This window comes from Schistocerca cancellata, chromosome 2, assembly GCF_023864275.1.
Source record: "Schistocerca cancellata isolate TAMUIC-IGC-003103 chromosome 2, iqSchCanc2.1, whole genome shotgun sequence".
Taxonomy (NCBI): domain Eukaryota; kingdom Metazoa; phylum Arthropoda; class Insecta; order Orthoptera; family Acrididae; genus Schistocerca; species Schistocerca cancellata.
Genome location: NC_064627.1, coordinates 864,158,614 through 864,179,561, shown reverse-complemented (window position 1 = coordinate 864,179,561; position 20,948 = coordinate 864,158,614). Strand labels below are relative to the sequence as shown.

At 39.6% G+C, this 20,948-nt stretch overlaps 1 protein-coding gene across 1 annotated transcript in view; it reads right to left on the bottom strand.

Moving 5' to 3' along the window:
* LOC126159431 (meiosis inhibitor protein 1-like) overlaps positions 1-20,948 on the bottom strand; it is a 207,630-nt gene that overhangs the window by 170,711 nt on the left and 15,971 nt on the right. Inside the window, exon 2 of the mRNA XM_049916537.1 lies at positions 14,727-14,869. Coding sequence (XP_049772494.1) covers positions 14,727-14,869 — 143 coding nt within the window. The remainder of the gene's footprint in view (positions 1-14,726; positions 14,870-20,948) is intronic.

Genomic DNA, 20,948 nt, shown 5'->3' with positions numbered 1-20,948 from the left:
CTTGCACTCCAGGCCTGTCATTGATGAATGAGATCCAGGAAGGCGTGGGATTGCTGGAAGGCACCTCCCCTTTGCACATTCAGATGATGCAATTGAATACCCTCGAATAGGATTAAAGATATCAGGCTAGTTTATAAAAGCACCAGAACACCCGACGCCAGGACCAAGAGCGGGGATGGGTTCCCAGAAACTGCCATGCGGGTGTCACAGAACATGTATGGTTAACCTTACACACTTGCCATTTGTGTGCACCCTAACAGGAGCTGAGCCACTGTGCAGATCAGTGGACTTGGATAGCAGTGTCTCCTTACTACACTATGATTGGTTTTGCGAGCATAGACAGGTAGCCTAGTTGCCTCAGCTGGAACAGGTCAAAGAGAATGCCGCTCAATGTCAGGGGGTCCATTAGAAATAACTGGTCAAATTATATACCCCTGTAATACACCTAGAAGCACAACCTGTTCCATACATCCTCCTACTACCACCTACTCCAGTCCAGTCAAGAACATCATCTATTCCATCAAAGGCAGGGCTACCTGTGAAACCAGTCACGTGATCTACAAGCTAGGCGGCAATTACTGTGCTGCAGTCATGACAAACAACAAGCTGTTATGTCTGCATGACGGCCACCAACATACTGTTGCCAAGAAATAAGTGGACCACACTGTTTCTGAACATGCTGCCAAACACGACACCCTTCATTTCAATGACTGCTTCACAACCTGTGCCATATGGATCCTTCCCACCAACACCAGCTTTTCTGAACTGCGCAGGTGGGAACTTTTACTTGGCCACATAGGTTTTTAATCATTAAGAGGCTATTAATGAAACTGGTGCTGGGTGCTGATTTTCTAATGGGTGCAGGGAGTATATTGGACTATGCCGGTTGTGAGCTGCATTTTAAATTTTTCCCTGCCACCAGCATAAAGTTCTGCAGACATTAGGAATATGATATCCAACACACTAAGTCCCAGTGTGACAGGCACCCAACAGACTGTCACCATCTAAAATGTGTGAACTGCTTAAAATAGTGAATAAGTTACTGAAGGACAAGATTATTAGACCGTCAGTTTCACCATATGTGGCTTCCACTGTTCTTGTGCCTGGTTGATTCCCAGGCACGGAACCTGAAAGTGGTACTGGATTTAGTGCCGATGCCAGATCTTCAAAACTGCTTTATTGGTTCAGTGGAGCCAAGGTCTTTAAAGTACTAAATCTAAACCACACCTGTGTGGCTCATCCTGGCGGAGGTTCGAGTCCTCCCTTGGGCATGGGTGTGTGTGTTTGTCCTTAGGATAATTTAGGTTAAGTAGTATGTAAGCTTAGAGACTGATGACATTAGCACTTAAGTCCCATAAGATTTCACACACATTTGCACATTTTTTTTTAAACCACACCTATTACCAAGTCCCTTTAATGAAGGTCTCTAAATCACTACCCGTATTCTGCACAGATACAATCCATTTGAATTCAACAGTTTGGCCTGTGCATCGGGGCCACAGAGCTTACATGTTTGCTATACTAGGTGCTACGGGGATTAAATTTTCACTGTATGTATAACTATCTCAACAATAATTTATAGTAAGAGCTTCAAAGAGCACATGGAGCATTTGCATGAGGTCTTTAGGGCGGCAGAGGCAAGGTGGTCTGACCATAAAACCAAGTAAGGTAACACTGGCTTGGAAGGAAATTTCCTTCCTGGGACACATCGTGTCAGCCAAAGAGGTCAGTGTAGACAGTCAAGGACCACTGCCAAGTACAAGTTTCCACAACAAGAAGCAGATAGCTCATTTTACTGGCATGGTTAAATTTTTTAGAAAGTTCATCCCCAATTTCACTCAGTTAGCCACACCACTTAACCAACTTTGGAAAAATAAGGCAAATTTCAAGTGGAGGGAGTCGTAACATGCGTCGTTTGACACACTGGAATGTGCCCTTAGCAAGGCCCCCATATAGGCAAAGTGGACTTTAATTTACTCTTCAATATACAGACTAATTCCTCTAACAGGGGAATTGCTGCTGTCCTCCTGCAGGAGCAGGGTGGTGAACACTGTACTTTGGCCTACACCTCCAGAGCACTGTCAGGGACAGAGGAACACTACTCTGTGTATAAACTGGAAGTGCTGGCTATACTGTTTGCTCTTGAAAGATATAAATTTTATCTTGAACACCACCATTTCAGATTGGAGACGGGCAACCAAGTGATGGGCTGGGTGCTGGCTCAGCCATGCAAGACTGAATAGCAAGAAGGGCTGTGCACATATCCACCTTCCAGTTTGGAGTGGTCCATAGCAGGAGCACCCAGAACCTAGTACCTGATGCACTGAGTCACATGTTTAATCTCAAGGAAGAAACACCAAATGGGGAAGAGAAAGCATTGGTAGCTGCAGGAGCAGCAGATGTGTCCGCAATGCTTGTCATCACCTCTGTATTACATGAGGTTCCATCATTACTCTGTAACCTCATGGAAGAGCAAGAAAGGGATAATCAGTTGAAGGAAGTAAGTGGTGAACTAGAGAATGAACATCAAGTTATAAGGAACACCTTGGAAAAGAGGGATTTTACGTTACAAGACGAAATATGGTAATAAATTAAAATTTTTCTTCCTAGTATGTTAAAACCAGTGTTGTTTCAGTACTTCCATCAGTCAGTCATTGTGTGGGACATACCTGGGGGAGCACAAAACAAAAATTAAAATCAAGGAACAGCAAACATGGAAAGACATGGGCAAGGACATTCAAGAATTAGCCTCAAATTGTCAGAATGCAAGCAGAGAAAACGATACACCAGTGCTAAGAAGGGTTTTTTACAATCCACTTGAGAGATTCGGCGCATGGACAAACTGTTTATCCACTCTCTGGCGATCTTCCCATGCAATAACAGATTTGTATTCATTGTTGTAGATGCCTGCACCATGTTAATTTGACTGATCCCCAGTAAACAGACCACTACTGCATGTAACGTGAAGCATTTATCAGATATATTTGCAAGTTTTGGCCCTCCCAGGGCAGTTGTAAGTGACAACGTGCCAGCATTCAATTCACAGGGATTTCAGGCATTTTGTTTTGGGTCTTCAGGCACACTACAGCACCATACTACTCACAACCCTCCTTTGTGGAACAGATAAACCAAAATCTCAAAGCAGCAGTCATCATTTAACACTCATAGTCACAGCGCACTTGACGCAGCTTGATGATTTGGTTGTGCGTGGCTTTTAACACGGTGACCCATGATTTGCATGAAATGATGCCCACTAAGTTAATGCTGAGGTACAATGTTAATACGCCCCTGAGCAACCTCTGGCTGCTAAATGACATCTGTGCTTGAGCGTGTCAGCTCAGAAGCTCTGAGGGCCAAGAGGGAGGCTGCCCAGCAGAATATTAGCCATGCCCACCAGTGACAGGCACAAATTTATAACTGGATGCAGCATGCAGTGCAAGTGACAGTGGGGGACACCATATATTTAAAGAATGTATGTGGCTAAAGTAAAGGGACTGATGGGATCACTGATAAGATGCTGCACCGATTTGTAGGTCCATGCAGGGTGTTCAAGGTTCTGTTGCCTGTTACCTTTTTCATGGTGGATCTGCAGACACATCACAAGATCCGTGCTCACCCGAGTCAGGGTGGTTTGACAGGTGGCAATCTGGCATAGTACAGTCAGCTCTTTGGTCTGCCCCTCCCCCCTCTCCACCAAGTATTTGTTTATGGCAGGGGAGGGGGGGGGGGAGGGGGTTTGAATAAAAATACAATTAATCTGGCAAGAGAGAAAGGTATGATGATATTATCATACTCAGCAGCAGCTGTCAGTTGGAAAAGTTTTTTTTTTCTTTTACACAAACAGCATGCAGTACAAGGGGTACCCAAAAAAAAGTTGAATAACAGTGCTACGGGCGGAGCTTGTGTAGTATATGTTTCTGCTGCTAGGCGTGTATAGCGCAACATGTTGCCAGTTCACTGCCACCTGTGTTATCAAACTGGCTTGTTCTGTTCACTTGCAGCAATTGTTTTTGCTAGCATTACTTTGTTCTTGTTTTTATGATGACAAATTTAAGTGAAAGATGTGCAGCTGTGAAATTTTGTTTTCTGCTCGGTAAAATTGTTGATGAAACTGCTTTAATGTTGAAAAAAATCTCACCAAGATGTTGCTATGGGGAAAAAATCAAGTATATGAGTGTTTTGCTTGATTTAAAAATGGCGACATGTCGACTGATGACAAACCTCGTCTGCACATCCATCAACTGAAAAAATTCGAGAGCTTGTGCTCTCAGATCATCAACAGGCAATCGATTAACTGTCAGAGATTAGTGGGTTATCTTGGAGCTCGGTTCAGTGAATTTTAATGGAAGATTTGGGAATGAAAAGGGTTGTTTATTCCTCAGGTTCTGACTGACAATCAAAAGGAACATCGAGTTGGAAACACGTCATGCTCGGAAACGACAGCTTAAAACAGATCCAGATTTTCTGTCAAAGGTTATTACTGATGATGAGTCATGGTGCTATGGTTACGACCCAGGCAAAACAACAGTCAAGCCAATGGAAGATGTCAACACCACCCTCTCCAAAAAACGTCGTCAAGTCAAATCAAACACCAAAACAATGCTGATTTGCTTTTTTGATGCCAAGGGCATAGTTCATTCAGAGTTTGTTCAACCAGGTCAGACCATCAATCAACCTTTCATTTGGAAGTTTTAAGAAGATTGCATAACAGTGTTCATCAAAAAAGACCCAATTTGTGTCAGACAGGAAACTTGTTCTTCCACCACAACAATGTCTCTGTTAGACTGTTTTTGGCTAAAAGTGGCATGGTTCTGCTGCCCTATGGACCTTACTCGCTTGACCTGGCTCCGTGCAACTTTTTCTTATTTCCACACATAAAAGGAGCAAGAAAGTACACCAATTTGACAACACTGAAGAAGGGGAAAAAAAGAGAGAGAGAGAGAGAGAGAGAGAGAGAGCGGGGGAGGTGCTGTCAGCTTTTTCTAAAGATGACTACAGAAAATGTTTTGAACAGTGGAAGCACCAGTGGGACAAATGTATTAGTTGTAATAGAGAGTATTTTGAATGGGACAAGGTGTTTTGTAAACAATTTGAAAATATATAGCTTTTAAAAAATAATTCCAGTCTTTTTTTTTTTGGGGGGGGGGGGGGGGGGGGGTTGGTGTATCCCCTCATACATGACGATAGTTACTGGTTTCAATCTTGGGCAACATGAATTCGAAATGATTACTCTTGAAAGTTCTCTTCCTATTAATGATAATTACCTCTTTTCTCTTGTAGTACAACAATACTGATGACGATGCAGCGGTCATCTCCTTGAGGATTATTCCTGTACATCCAAAGATTTTCTGCAATGGTTTATGATGCATATAGAGGGGAATAGGTGTACTTGAAGCACGTAGAAATAAAATACTTTTCTTTCAGGAACTATCCACTTTGTAGTTGTTGAACACATAGAGAACAATATATGTCCATACACCAAGGCACACGAGAACAGAAGAGCCATATTACCAGCATTAAAACAAGAGAGGTGTTGTAAAAACCTGAAGGTACTTTGTTTTTAATTTTTCCGCTGCCCTCTTAGATTAAATTAATGTGGTGTAATACGAATTAATATATAGCATTCAACTGGTGCCCATATGAATTAATACATCTTATTTGTCTCTGCAGATAAACCTTATAGGTACCTACACAACTGCCCCCCCCCCCCCACCACCACTGTATATTGATGTGGTCCACTATCACTGGATGACAGTATACAGTAGCAGCGCAATCTGACATCTTCAATTTTCTATCTTTAAGCATTGTAAATTATGATTTTTGGCCTGTAAGGGTGCAAAAGACCTTTATCAGTGACCAAATTTTGAGTTTGTACTTTGCTCAGGACATGTCCACATTATAATATGTTCATTTGTTTACAAATAATTTATAATAAGCACATTTGAAAGGCAGAGTTTTTGCTCCCCTTATTGGAGTGTAACTGGTGCCTGCTACAGGCATGGTTAAGCCCAAGCACGTTACATGGTGTACACTGTGTGCACACGTTGTGTTCATTGGTACCGCAGTTACAGATAGGCTGTCTAAGTCTGTGATACTAATTTACTTTTCATCACAAAGTTTGCTGGAAAAGTGTTCATCACGTTGCTTCAAAATGGTGTGTGCATACTTGGATTATCAATGCTGTGATGAGTAAGCTCTTCATTTATGACTGGGATCCCCATTGTAATTCACATATTTCAGTGATTAAACCAAACTCATGTGTTCAGCACCACATTGACATTTGATCGAGGTCAAGGTAAGTTTACAATGTTCTCAACTTTATTCCAAATCCTCTCTTTTGTAAAATGTCTGTCGTCCCATGACTCCACCAAGGACCAAAATGTTTTGCTTTTGGTAAGCACTCACACTTTTTTTTCACTTCGACACATGGGTACACAAGTTTGCTGCATTTGTTAAGCATTCGGATAACTTCACAGTTCTTTTCTGAGATGTGATCTTTCAACATAGTCCTCGACTTACAATGGAATACATACAAATGAATTTTACAATGAATCATTATTGTGTTAAATTAGGTACCTAAGGATTTACATTTATAGAATCACTTACACACCATGTTTACTCGCTATATATACAGGGTGATTTTTTTCCACCATCTACAAACTCTAAGGATTGATCGATGAGAGGATATGGAACAAAAAAGGTCTAATGAACTTACATCCGGAAATATATGGTTTCGTGCTAGAGAACATTTATTCAATCATACTTTGTTACAGAGACTGTGGTCTAAAATGTGCTGTAACATGCAGCCACAGTTACAGTATGCATAGTTTCCTCCTAGAGGGTGGTACTGTTCCTCAAATGTTTTGCCGTAATGCCCTCTCCTGTCATAGTAAATTGTAATGTTGTGTCCGATTCACTTCTCTTGCTGACTCATCTTGTAGTGGATGTGATACAGTGTTATACATAATCATTCTGTATTCAAATTGAGAGCCTGCTGACATGGTGTTTACTTATGGAAACACAAGTGGCAACAGGCAGTGGGCAGCAAGGTTGTATCAGGAGACCTATACCCTATGACAACGTCCGCAGTATCCAATCTTGACAACAGTGTTCGTTGTTTGGCTGAGACAGGAAATCATGAAGGACGTATCTGAAATGTTCGGACACCAGATCTGGAGGAAAATGTGATTAACACTGTAGAAGACAACTGCCATGTCAGTACCAGGCAGTTGGCCTGCCAGTAGAGGGGAACACAGACAACCATGTGGAACATTCTCTATGACAATTGTTACTACCCTTATGACTTACAGCATGTGCAGGTCTTACTAGCGACAGATTTAACACATCGGGAATATTTTTTCACTGGTTTCTTCACCAAGCAACCACAATTCCGGGATTTGTGTCACCCACCCTATTCACAAATGAGGCCACCTTTACATGGAATGGTACCTTCAACTTTCATAACAATCATCTGTGGGATAGTATGCAGAACCCCCATAGTATGGTGACAGAGAATCATCAGCACCGGTACAGCTGGTATGTGTGGGCTGGGATAATTGGCAAATGTATTTTGGGCCCAGTCTTCCTTCCACATCACCATAGGCTGGGACTACTGGTGATTCTTGTGGGTGACTTTGCCTCTTCTGCTGGAAAATGTGCCATTGATGATTCAAAGGGTTATGTGGCTGCTACAAGATGGTGGTGTAGCTCACTTCACCATTAACATCCAGATGCACCTCAATCATGTCTTCCCTGGTCAATGGATTGTAGAAGGGGTCCAGTTGCATGGCCTGCTTGTTCAAGGGCTCTCAACCTGTGCAATTTCTAGTTATGAGGCCATCTCACAGGTATCACATATGCAGAGCCCATTCCATATGTAGAGGCACTGGAGCAGCATATTCCATGCTGCCTTTGACACTGTTCGGATACAGCCTAGCCAATGTGAACATGTAAGACAGAACATGCTGTGGCGTGTACACGCATGCATTGAGGCACATGGAAACCATTTTCAACACAATCTGTAACTGTGGCTGCATGGTACAGCACATATTGACTGCCTTTTCTGTAGCACTGTACGACTGAATAAATGGTCTCTAGCATGGAACCATGCATTTCTGGACAGAAGTTCATTTGATCTTTTATGTCCCGCATCCTCTCGATAAATCCCTAGAGTTTGTACACAGTGGAAAAAAATATGAGCAATTGGTATTTTTAAGTTTCATTTTCACTTAGTTTTGCTTTACATAAGATATTAGTCAAGCCAATTTAAGTTTCATCTTTCAATACTAACAGGACAACGTAATTACATAAGCTTCACATGATGTGCGTAAACCTCCATTCATTCATCCTATCTGATGCAAGCATCTGTCATTCCAGATGCTGAAGAGAAGAAAACTTCATAGCATGTAAATCGTGGTAAGCCAACATAGCTACACTTAGCAATGCCTCTTGCAAGTCTACTAGAGGGTGTCTTCTAATCTACAGGAATGGTTATATGGAAAGGAAGAAGCATTCATTTTACACTGTTATTAAAGTCCTTGGTTTATCTGTAAGAGAACCATTGGGTACATTCTTTGTCAACATATCCTCGTTTTTGTGTTAACTACTTATTTAGTGTTTCCTACTAACTGGTAAATTCTGACAGTACAATACTGAGTTATACAAGTCATCAACATCAACTGTTTGAAAATACCTGTGTATTATGATGTGTATAAATATGTCGCTACGAAGATTTGTAAGTGAATAAGGCAATGTCTGAGTGTAGTATCTGGTCTGATTCCTTGGGGTTTGGTAGTATGAGACCTCAATTTAACTTTTATAACATTTGCATACAGTTGCCTTCTCATATGCATACATTCACACTATCATGTTCTCACATATATTTTCATACTTATAATTATTTATGTTATGGTGTGCCCCTTATTCATCCCAAGGACGTGTCCGTGCAACGTCTGCTGAAGGAAACTTAATACCAACTTAAAACTAGGCATTTAGTTGCTCGATGACTACTAACGCATCACTTTTTCAATATAGAAATATACATTTTCTATTAGTACGCAGGTGTGTTCATCAACCATCTTGTGTTACAGGTGTGCAAATACTTATAGTGTAGTAGTCGCTTTGCTTTACCTTTTGCACCTGAAAATAAAAGTGTTTCATACACGGGGCACAATCTCATTATCTTTCATAGATTAGTCAAAACTTTACATCTATTTCTCTCTTCATGCCGGCCGTGGTGGCTGAGCAGTTCTAGGCGCTTCAGTCCGGAACCGCGCAACTGCTATGGTCGCAGGTTCGAATCCTGCCTTGGGCATGGATGTGTGTAATATCCTTAGGTTAGTTAGGTTTAAGTAGTTCTAAGTTCTAGGGGACTGATGACCTCAGACATTAAGTCCCATAGTGCTCAGAGCCATTTGAACCATTTCTTTCTTCATTGTACATACATATCTTCCTATAGTGTTTAGTGTAGTTTGTAGTCACAGCAATTCTAATGAAATCCCATTTTGGGAAATAAAAGGTTAAATTCCTTGACCATATATCTCCACTAAGTACACTCCCACACCCACAGAAACTGTCCTGCACCTCAGAATAAGAAGCAGCTAAGGGCATATCTAGGACTAGTATCCGTTTTAGAAAATATCTACCCAAGCGATTCTTGAATAGTGATGCCTCATTAAATCTTTTAAGAAAGACTCACCCATGGATATGTACTGACCAGTGTCAGGCTGATTTTGACAGTATAAAGGAAGCACTACTGAATGCCAGTATTTTACACCACCCTGATATGGCTCAACATTACTGTTTATGTCCCAATGCATCCTCACAACGGCTAGGCGCTTGTGTGTTCCAAATCTGACAAGGCTGGGCAGCTTACCCCCTAGGTGATTAGTTCCGCTAGCTGAACATTATCTGAGTCTGAGCAGTCATATTCTGTAACAGAACTCAATGCTCTTATGGTAATATGGGCATTTGAAAAGTTTGAATACTACCTGTGGGGCAGATACACTAAAGTTTATTGTGAGCCTCAGCCCTTGACCTTTCTTTCAACTTGCAAACTGTTACATCAGAGAACACCCAGGTGGTGCTCGTACTTGCACAAGTTGGACTTTGAGACTGTATATATTAAAGGCAGCCAAAGCTGTATAATTTCCCAATCTAACATTTTATTAACTTCCTTTCTCACTGCCTCCATCCCCGCCCATGGAATGGGATATGAAGAGAAACAGAAAGTTTTGTGAGAGTGCACCTCTACTTTATGTTTATATCCCTGAAGCTCCTCTTTTCAGTCTTTGGTTAAACTCGCAGATTCACTTACCTTGTTGTGTGTACGATGTTAGGTTATGTTTCCTTCTAGCAGCTGTTCTACGCCTTGTATATTTAAAAAACAAGACAGCTGGATAAAATAATTGTATGTGGATATCTGAGGGGTGTTCTTGTTTGTTTTAATTAGGTCTACTGAGAACAGTTGGTTGTTTATTGTAAAATGGCATTTCCATTTTCCTACATCAATTTGTGCCTGATATTTTCTAAAAGTGTGCTTATCAATAAGGCAATTTAATATCAATTTTTCAACCACTAGGAAAATACATTGTAAAGAAAAATTATCAATTTTGATAGGGATTAATGATTACAGTTTGACTCCCTTACACTTGCATCCTACTGCTGTCTGTACTTTGCAGTTCTGAACTGGATTAGTTGGTATGCATCCTTGCCTTTCCAATTCATCTAGTAGTCCTCGAGATATCACATTAGTTGTGGTGCCGGTATCATAGGTACATTTAAGTCAAATATTTCGGCATTAACTATTGCTTGCACTGTTTCCCACTCTCCATTTCATGGTTTGTTGTATCTGTCTGGCATAATTCTTCTTTGATATCTCTGCTTTATGCCCTCACCCCCTTCACTGGTCATCGAACGGGGGCCTATCAAGATCTGTTTGTGTTTCCCTGCCTAATCGCAGTACTGATCTCCTCTTTTAAGGTGACGTCAACTAAATGTATGTTGTGGGTTTGGTTCCTCACGTTGCTGTCTTGTGCAACTCTTGATTCGAAATCTCTATGGCCTCACCCACTACTTGAAACATAACTGTGGTTGTGTTGACTATAATCAGCTGTTAGCAGACTGTTTGATTGTCTGTTTGCATTTTGTCCTTGCCAATTGCTGCACTGGTTATTGCCACCAGTCGGCGGTGCATTGTGCTTCTGCTGGCTGTACCCTCTCTGATCAGTATAGCCCGATTGGTCAAAATTTTGTCCTTGATTGTTCTTGTAGGCTCATTTATACTTTTGGCCTTTCCCATTGCCAAAGTGGTTCCTATTACGATTGTTACAAGATGGGTACTTCTCAATGTATTTTCTTAGCTCCTCATGTTTGCTACTGAAAGGGACTGGATTAAAAACTTCATGGAACAACCTCTGCTGTACTGCAATGGACCAAAATTTATCCAAAAATGCTCTCTCAAACTGTTCATAAGTGTGGCATCTTTCTGCCATGTCTGTGGCCCTTATCAAGATATCGCCTTTTGTGTATCCTTCAACAAAACAGATCTTTTGTGTCTCTTTCCAGTTTCTAGGCGACACATTATGAAAGGCCCTTATGAACGACATCAAGTTCATTCTTTTGCCTTCAGATGAAAAACTAGGGAACTGTCTATGCCATAATAAATTTCTTCTTCTAATAAGGTGGAGAGACGTTCGGCTCTGTCTAGTGATGGTGTGGCATTGTTTTGGTATGTGGGCTCATGTTCTGAGTATGGCTGCGTGACAGGTACAGTAGTTGGCAGCGCATGCTGCATCTTGTATCTACTTCACCTCACAAGCTTGTAACAAACTGTGGATAGGTACTAGGATTATCCATACCATCTAATGGGCTTGACTAATTGGCATCAGATTTTCTTTTATTACTTTTGCAACACTGATTAGGCTACCATGCAAATTTTCCTCTATTTACTTTAATGCCCGAATGTATCCTAGCCAATAGTTCATTCTCTTTTTCCTTCATCATGTCTTCAGCTGCTTCCATATAAGTTCTATGTTCTTGAACTACCTTTTGCACAAGGTTACTATCTTGTCTAGCATACCTGCTTCAGTCCTGCTCTTTAATTCTTTCACATCTTTGTCAATTCTTTCCTGCTCCTTTTGCATAAACTGAGTGTTTAAATTTAAACTGTCTAGTTGCAATGACAATTACTGTACCTCCACTGGTAAACCTTTACAAAGTGACTGCAATTCATTTACAGCACCCATCAGGGTGACCAAATTGTTAAATATTTGTGACTGTGTCTGTTGCATTTTAGTTTGTACATCACTTACACCTTTTAACTTACATGCAAACTGTCCTTCTGCCTCATCTACCGATGACATTCCTTGATTCAAATTATTTATATCCTGGGATAAATCAGTGAACAACTCTGCTTTTAATTCCTTTCCAATGTTTATGAGTTTCCCCATTAATTCATGGCAGAGGGCAGTACGTAAATTGTGACTAAGGTCATCGCACTGCTGTGTTAAATTAATTTTAAGACCATAAAACAGCCATTTTTGTTCATTTTTAAGAGTCTTAAAATTTTGTGCTTGGTTTTCAGCAAACTTATCAAATGTTTGCTTTTGTTCCTTTGTAAAATCATTTTTTAAATCACTGAATGACTGTGGTTGTGTATTAAATTTCGCATCAAAGTATCTTGTTATCTCTTGCATTAATTGAATCATGTTCACGGTACTGGATGTGCCCACCACATTTCGTTCAGTTATATTCCCATCAGGTGTCTGTGTTACAGGAAAAGAGTAATTTAATGAATATGCGCTGTCATGCCTTTCATTCTTACCATGGAAGAAGATGCTTCCTGGTGCAAACTGAGAAGCCGTTTCATCTACTGTAATCATGGTAGCATCACGGATTACAACATTGCAATCGTCTGTGTTCACAGCAATTAAAGGATATAGTTGGTCATCACCATGGTGACCAAAAACTTCACTGTCATTTGTTGCTGCGTCTGTGTTGGCAACGTCTTCTGTTTGAATATTCACTAATGGACTACCAATAATGAACTTATGTGATGAACTCATTTTTGCTACTTTCAGTAAAATAATTAAACAACTGAAAACTGTGGAATAAAATGTCCTATTCATAATTTTGATGATACCACTTCACAACCTAAACTGTAGCGCGTCACTGGCATATACCAAAACCCACTGTTAATGTGACCTAACTGGACGCACACACTTCTCAACATCAAAATAATTTCTTAACATAAATATCTACCTTTCTGAAAAGAATGCTTCAAATCAGGACATAATTTGGGAAAAGTGCTATGACTACTCTTGTAAGAGGCACTGCTAAGTAAAGTCATGCAAGCAATATGTCATAAATTCCTCTACCTTCAAGTCATTTTGTCTTCTCAATATTAATCCCCCTGTTGATCCTCTCTGGTTTATGCATACCACGTATCAGCCTCTCCTCCCATATGATGGCAACAATATTTCAACCACGAAACAAAAAAGACAGTGACAAGAAATAAATTAAAAGATTACAAAAATACAACTATATAACATTTAAACAATAACCATCCTTTCTCTCTATGACACTGACCAAGGATCAGTCACCATTGTATAAAAATACAGTTCATTTGGCGAGAGAAATGTATTATGGTAGTATTGCACTCAGTTGTGCCTCTCGATCAGTAAACTTTTTTTTCTCTTACACCAACACCATGTGGGAAATTAGAAAGATACTGCTTTCAATCTTCAGCAACATGATCTCGAAATAATACGTCTTGAAAGTTCTCTTCACTTTAATGATAATTACCTATTTTCTCTTGCAGTACAACAATGGTGACAATGATGCAGCAGTCATCTTCTTGAGGATTATTCCTGTGCATCCGACGATTTGCTACTATGTTTCATGATTAGCATAGAGAGGGACAGGTGTATTTAAAGCTCGTAGAAATAAAATACTATTGTTTCACAAGCTATCCATGTTTAAGTTAGACTCATAGAGAACAAATATATGTCTGTACACCACGGTGGATGAGAACAGAAGAGCCATGATACAAGCATTAAAACAACAGAAGTGTTGTAAAAAATCTGAAGGTACATCATATTTAATTATTCCACCGCCCACTCAGATTACATTAATAGAGTGTAATATGAATTAATACATCTTTGGCACATTCAACTGGCGCCTGTATGAATTAATACATCTCATTTGTCTATGCACATAAACCTTGTAGATTCTTCAGAGTGGTTCCGCATAGCACTCTGGATGCGTGCAGTCTCTGACTTGAGCAGTATTTCAAACAGTGACACACCAGGTGGGAGTGGGTGGCCATGTCTAAGCTATAGTGGGGAAGAGCCGATAGTGCGTGGTACAAGTGGTGGCTCCTGGCATGGGTGTGCACCAGTATTGCAGGCTTGTGCTGTGGAAAGCTCAGTGGTGTGACAAGTACGGATCCTGCACTGTGCGAATGAGGATTTTGCCAACCTGTTGCATTGGAACTGTAGAGCTACAACATATGCTACATGTCACTGGCCTTTCCTAGTGACAGACTTTTGGTGAGATGGCTCTATCCAGTTTAATGTTAAAGGTGAGGAGTGGTTAAATTTACTCCTGCTGTTTGTTTATGTGTGGAGTTCGACACTAGTAGTGTAAATGTCATAGTCAAATTAGAGCTGTGTTTACTGACACACCAATTCATTAAAATCCAAACAAAGAAGTTAGACATGACTTACCCCAATAGATGATCACTTTGTGTTGCTGCAGCTTCAGTAAGAAATTCAGCAATATCTACATCCACAAGAGTGTCTGCTACACATGAAGAGCCACCAGGTGGAGCCAACTGAAGTAAATCAATCAAAGATTGCACAGCTGTTATCTGTAACAAACAATTTATTGTTTTGGAAAAGAAAACTCAAACAAATAGATGGAGTACTTCAAGAAAAATAATGCTTGGATCATGTTAGACTCATCTCACCAATCTGATTACCTTTCTGTGATTTATCTCATTGCCTAAAGGAAAGAATACTTTCAGTGCAAAGAAAGGACTGTTTTCTTAGAGCACTAATGCAATGTCAATAAACTGTACAAAAAACTTTTTGCCTTTGTATGTGAGAAAGGAAAAACATGTGAACGCGCAGGAAGTTATCTTCAGAAAAAGGTAAAAACTGGCATACATTAACAATATATGCTTCAATAAATACTTTGTAACTGATGCAGATAAATTTATTTCAGAAAACCAAATGGATGATTTTACACAATTCCTGAAATTCATAGTACCAATGAAAGTGTTTTGCTTACTGAAGCAGCTGGCCACATTTTTAAACATAATAACCACCACAGTGGTACGGCCAGAATGTTTGCTTGGATCTGAATGCCTAACGATGAACTATAAGATGGACACTCTAGAGGTACTGGAAAGAAGTGTTATTAGAAAAATAATGGGTGCAATAAAAACTGCAGATGATTGGAATATAAGAAGTTATGAAGAGATCTACAAAATATAGAGAAAATATCTGAAGTAATGGCCAAACGAAGATTAATCTTTTTCGGACACCTCTACTGAATGGATGGAAATAGACTAACAAAACAAATACTCCTGTAATTCTGGAAGAAGGAATCAACAATAGCATGGATTAAAGAAGGAAAGATCTAGAAAGAAACAACATCAAAGAATCAGAAATAGCAGAAAGAAACTGTTTTAAAAATAAAATACTAAATTTGGAAAGCTTCCAAAGCAGAAGAAATAAAAAATTGGGAACAACATGGACAGAAGAAAAGAAGAGACTTCATGGAGAGAAAATGAGGGAATATTGGCAAAATAAGAAACAACAACAAAGGAAGTAGAGGAACTGAAGTTGTTAACGTGATACTAGTTGGTCAATACGATTGTATAAATAATAATAATAATAATAATAATGATAATCTGGCAGTCAAACATTCATTTAATTTAAATGATAGCATTTTGTTTGCATAGAGTGTTTCACAGGAGGTCTACTAAAGCCATTAAAACACACATTAAAAGCTGGACTAATGAAAATTTCTGTGCTATCTAGTCTTCTGTTTTGTGTGATTGACAAAGGGTATGTTTCCAGGTGTCCAGCTGGGTTGAAGACACTACACTACCTGACAAATAAAAATTTTAAGCATCCAGAGGATATGGATGGACATCAATTTATCTTTGTATACTTACAATCCACTGCCAGGTAAGTAAATGATGAGAACAGCAATACTATGTGACAGGTAGAATGACCACCAGAGTAAATTAGTACTCTCCATGTTTAGTGTTTTTACCAGGCCTGGTGGTGAATATAAGGGGCATGAACCATGATCACTATGAAGGACACAGAGATGTTGCAAACTTGTGTGACACAGTATTATCAGCACCTGACAGAGTTTGAAGGAGGCCTCATTGTGGGTTCCATTTGGCCAGTAGAAGGATGAATTGTGAAATATGTGTTAGTGGATCTGTGGAGTGAATGCTGATTAGGCAACCTAGGGACGCTTGTCTGCAAAATAGATCTTCTCACCATTTTTCTATGGGGGATGATATGCAGGAAGAATGGGAATTTTTGACAGGGCATGTGCCAGTAGGCACACGGTTATATTTTTGAAAGTAAACCAATCAGTAACAAACATTATAATTATTAATATTGGTGGAAGCTTACAACATGAGGCCATCACACAAAGAACCTAAAGAGGGGAAGGACAGCTGTCAAAACACTGCACACAAAAATGGAGTGCAAATCATGGAAAAGATAAAGGTAATAACTGAGCATATAGTTGAGGTGTTACATGGTTTAACATCAATACTGAGACAATGAAGTCAGCAAGGGCAATGTAGCCATGTGATTTTGTGTGTATGTGTATGTTAATTAGATATAAAGAAAGTCACTATAGGAAGCTGTAACATTTTCAACCTTCTTTATGTAACAGTTGATTGCTCAACGTGACAGGTCACCCTTTAGAGTGCTGGGCTACCATGTGTGATCTTCAACTGAATTGTGAAGGCTCCTCACTGCTGTTGTAGGATCTGATCATGCACCCTTACATTTATCCACCTTTTTACTACTAGATCTCTGTAGTTTGCAAGTCAATATAATTGGTCCATAGGATCCATTGTAAACAGATTAAACCCACAACTTCTAAGTGTATGGGGCAAAGTGTGAAAAGCTTGATTGAATAATGTAATTAATTAATTATATAGCTGCTGAGAATGCTGGTCAAATAAATGTTGTTAATAACATTCTTTTGCCAAGTCCTCCAATAGCAGTTTGGTTAGATTTTATCACGTACTGATCACTGAGACTAATGCTAAAATATCTAGGTGTAGTTTTGTATAGCTGCATAAAATCTGATATATTCGAGAAACAGAGCTAATGTACTCAACATATAAGTTCACTCAAACCAATGTTCACATGTTGAGATTAGATTACATTTACTTTCATTCCAATTGATCTGTAGTGAGGAGGTCCTCCAGGATGTAGAACATGTCAGAAAAACAACAATACATGACAAATATTTACAACTCAAACAAATAAGCTAATGTACCATTCCACAGGTCCCAAGTGGAATGATCGTCATTTTTTAATGAACACTATATGAAAGAGTCGTTGCATGTTTTTGTGCCCAGAAAACTTTAGCTTGGCTTGATGAATTACCCCAAAAAATAATCCCATATGACATTACGGAATGAAAGTAAACACAGTATGCCATCTTTTTCATTTTTATATCCCCTATGTCTGACACAATTCGCATTGCAAATAGAGATTTGTTAAGACATTTCAGCGGTTTGGTGGTCTGCTTCTCCCAGTTGAATTTATTATCAAGCTGTAATCCCAAGAATTTAACACTGCCCGCTTCTTCTATCTGCTTGTCATCATATGTTAAGCATATACTCGTGGGACACCCCTTACAAGTTCTGAACTGCATGTAGTGTGTTTTTTGAAGTTTAGTGACAAAGAATTGGCTAGGAACCAGTGATTAAAGTCCACAAATATTTTATTAGCTAATCTTTCTAAGACTACACTTGATTTGCTATTTATTGCGATGTTTGTATCATCGGCAAACAAAACGACCTTGGCATCTGGTAATGTTACTGATGAAAGGTCATTGATGTACACAAGAAAAAGTAAGGGCCCCAAAATGGAACCTTATGGGACCCCACATGTAATTAGTTCCCAGTTGGATGATGCCTGATAGCTTGATACATGTCTCTTTCCTAATAACACCCTTTGTTTCCTGCCAGACATACAAGATTTGAACCATTTTGCAGCATTTCCTGTTACACTATAATATTCTAATTTACTTAAAAGGATATTGTGATTTACACAGTCAAATGCCTTTGACAGATCATAAAATATACCAGTTGCCTGCAATTTTTTGTCTAATGAATTAAGCACATTTTCACTGTACGTGTAGATAGCATTCTCAATGTCAGAACCCTTTAGAAATCCAAACTGTGACTTTGACAGTATGTTATTTGAGATAAGATGGTTATAAAGCCGATTGTACATTACTTTTTATAAAATTTTTGAGAATGCTGGCAACAGTGAAATTGGCGAAAATTTGATGCTATTTCTTTATCCCCCTTCTTAAACAGTGGTTTAACTTCAGCATATTTCAACCATTCACGAAATATTCCACTGATAAACGACTGGTTACACAGATAGCTTAATATGTTACTTAGCTCAGAATCCCATTCTTTAATTAACTCTGTTGATATTTCATCATACCCACTAGATGTTTTTGATTTTAAAGATTTTATGATGAACATTATTTCTGCTGGGGTAGTGAGGGTCAAATTCATATCATGGAAGTTACTTGAAATGTCTGGTCTGAGGTATTCCATAGCAGCATCTACTGAACCTGACAACCCCGTCTTTTCAGTAACAGTTATAAAATGTTTGTTAAAAAGTTCTGCAACATTATACACATCTGTCACCAATTTATCATTTACTCTTAATGCTATTTGTTCCTCTTCATGTCTGGTTCTACCGGTCTCCTCCTTCAGTATATCCCATATTGTCTTTATTTTGTTATCTGATATGACTATCTTTTCCTTGTACAGGGTTATTACAAATGATTGAAGTGATTTCACAGCTCTACAATAACTTTATTATTTGAGATATTTTCACAATGCTTTGCACACACATACCAAAACTCAAAAAGTTTTTTTAGGCATTCACAAATGTTTGATATGTGCCCCTTTAGTGATTCGGCAGACATCAAGCCGATAATCAAGTTCCTCCCACACTCGGCGCAGCATGTCCCCATCAATGAGTTCGAAAGCATCGTTGATGCGAGCTCGTAGTTCTGGCACGTTTCTTGGTAGAGGAGGTTTAAACATTGAATCTTGGGGTTAAGTCGGGAGAGCATGGAGGCCATGACATGAATTGCTGATCATGATCTCCACCACGACCGATCCATCGGTTTTCCAATCTCCTGTTTAAGAAATGCCGAACATCATGATGGAAGTGTGGTGGAGCACCATCCTGCTGAAAGATGAAGTCGGCGCTGTCGGTCTCCAGTTGTGGCATGAGCCAGTTATCCAGCATGTCCAGATACACGTGTTCTGTAATGTTTTTTTCGCAGAAGAAAAAGGGGCCGTAAACTGTAAACCGTGAGATTGCACAAAACACGTTAACTTTTTGTGAATTGCGAATTTGCTGCACGAATGCGTGAGGATTCTCTACCGCCCAGATTCGCACATTGTGTCTGTTCACTTCACCATTAAGAAAAAATGTTGCTTCATCACTGAAAACAAGTTTCGCACTGAACGCATCCTCTTCCATGAGCTGTTGCAACCGCGCCGAAAATTCAAAGCGTTTGACTTTGTCATCTGGTGTCAGGGCTTGTAGCAATTGTAAACGGTAAGGCTTCTGCTTTAGCATTTTCCGTAAGATTTTCCAAACCGTCGGCTGTGGTACATTTAGCTCCCTGCTTGCTTTATTCGTCGACTCCCGCGGGCTACGCGTGAAACTTGCCCGCACGCGTTCAACCGTTTCTTCGCTCACTGCAGGCCGACCCATTGATTTCCCCTTACAGAGGCATCCAGAAGCTTTAAACTGCACATACCATCACCGAATGGAGTTAGCAGTTGGTGGATCTTTGTTGAACTTCGTCCTGAAGTGTCGTTGCACTGTTATGACTGACTGATGTGAGTGCATTTCAAGCACGACATACGCTTTCTCGGCTCCTGTCGCCATTTTGTCTCACTGCACTCTCGAGCGCTCTGGCGGCAGAAACCTGAAGTGCGGCTTCAGCCGAACAAAACTTTATGAGTTTTTCTACGTATCTGTAGTGTGTCGTGACCATATGTCAATGAATGGAGCTACAGTGAATTTATGAAATCGCTTCAATCATTTGTAATAGCCCTGTAATATATTTGCTTTGATGTCCGTATTACAGTCTTTAATATTTTGCATTATTTCTTGTAATGTGCTATAGCATCAACATCGGAACTGTTTCGGATTGACAGATACAGTTTTCTTTTTGTTTTACAAGATACCCCTATTCCTTGAGTAATCCGTGCCTTCTTTGTAGACTTTGCTCAAACCTTGGTAAGTTTTGGGGGAAAACAGTGTTCGAATAAGGTAAGCACTTTATTAGCAAAAGTGTTATATTTTCCATTCATGCCATGAGCACTGTAAACATCAGTTCAATGAATGTCTCTGAGGAGTGTCCTAAAATAATCAATTTTTGGCTTATTTATTACCTTCTTGAACTCAGATTTAACAGATTTTATATCCTGTTCAGTATTAACATTTAACAGAAGGAACTGCATGTCATGGTCTGAGAGGCCACTGACTATTGGTTTTGTAATATAATATAAAGATATTATCAATGGCTGTTTGTGGGCAACTGGCTACCCTAGTGGGGAACTTTACAGTGGGAATTAAGTTGAATGATAGTGTTACTAACCCAAATAAGTTCTTATTGGGAGAGTCTTTCAGGAA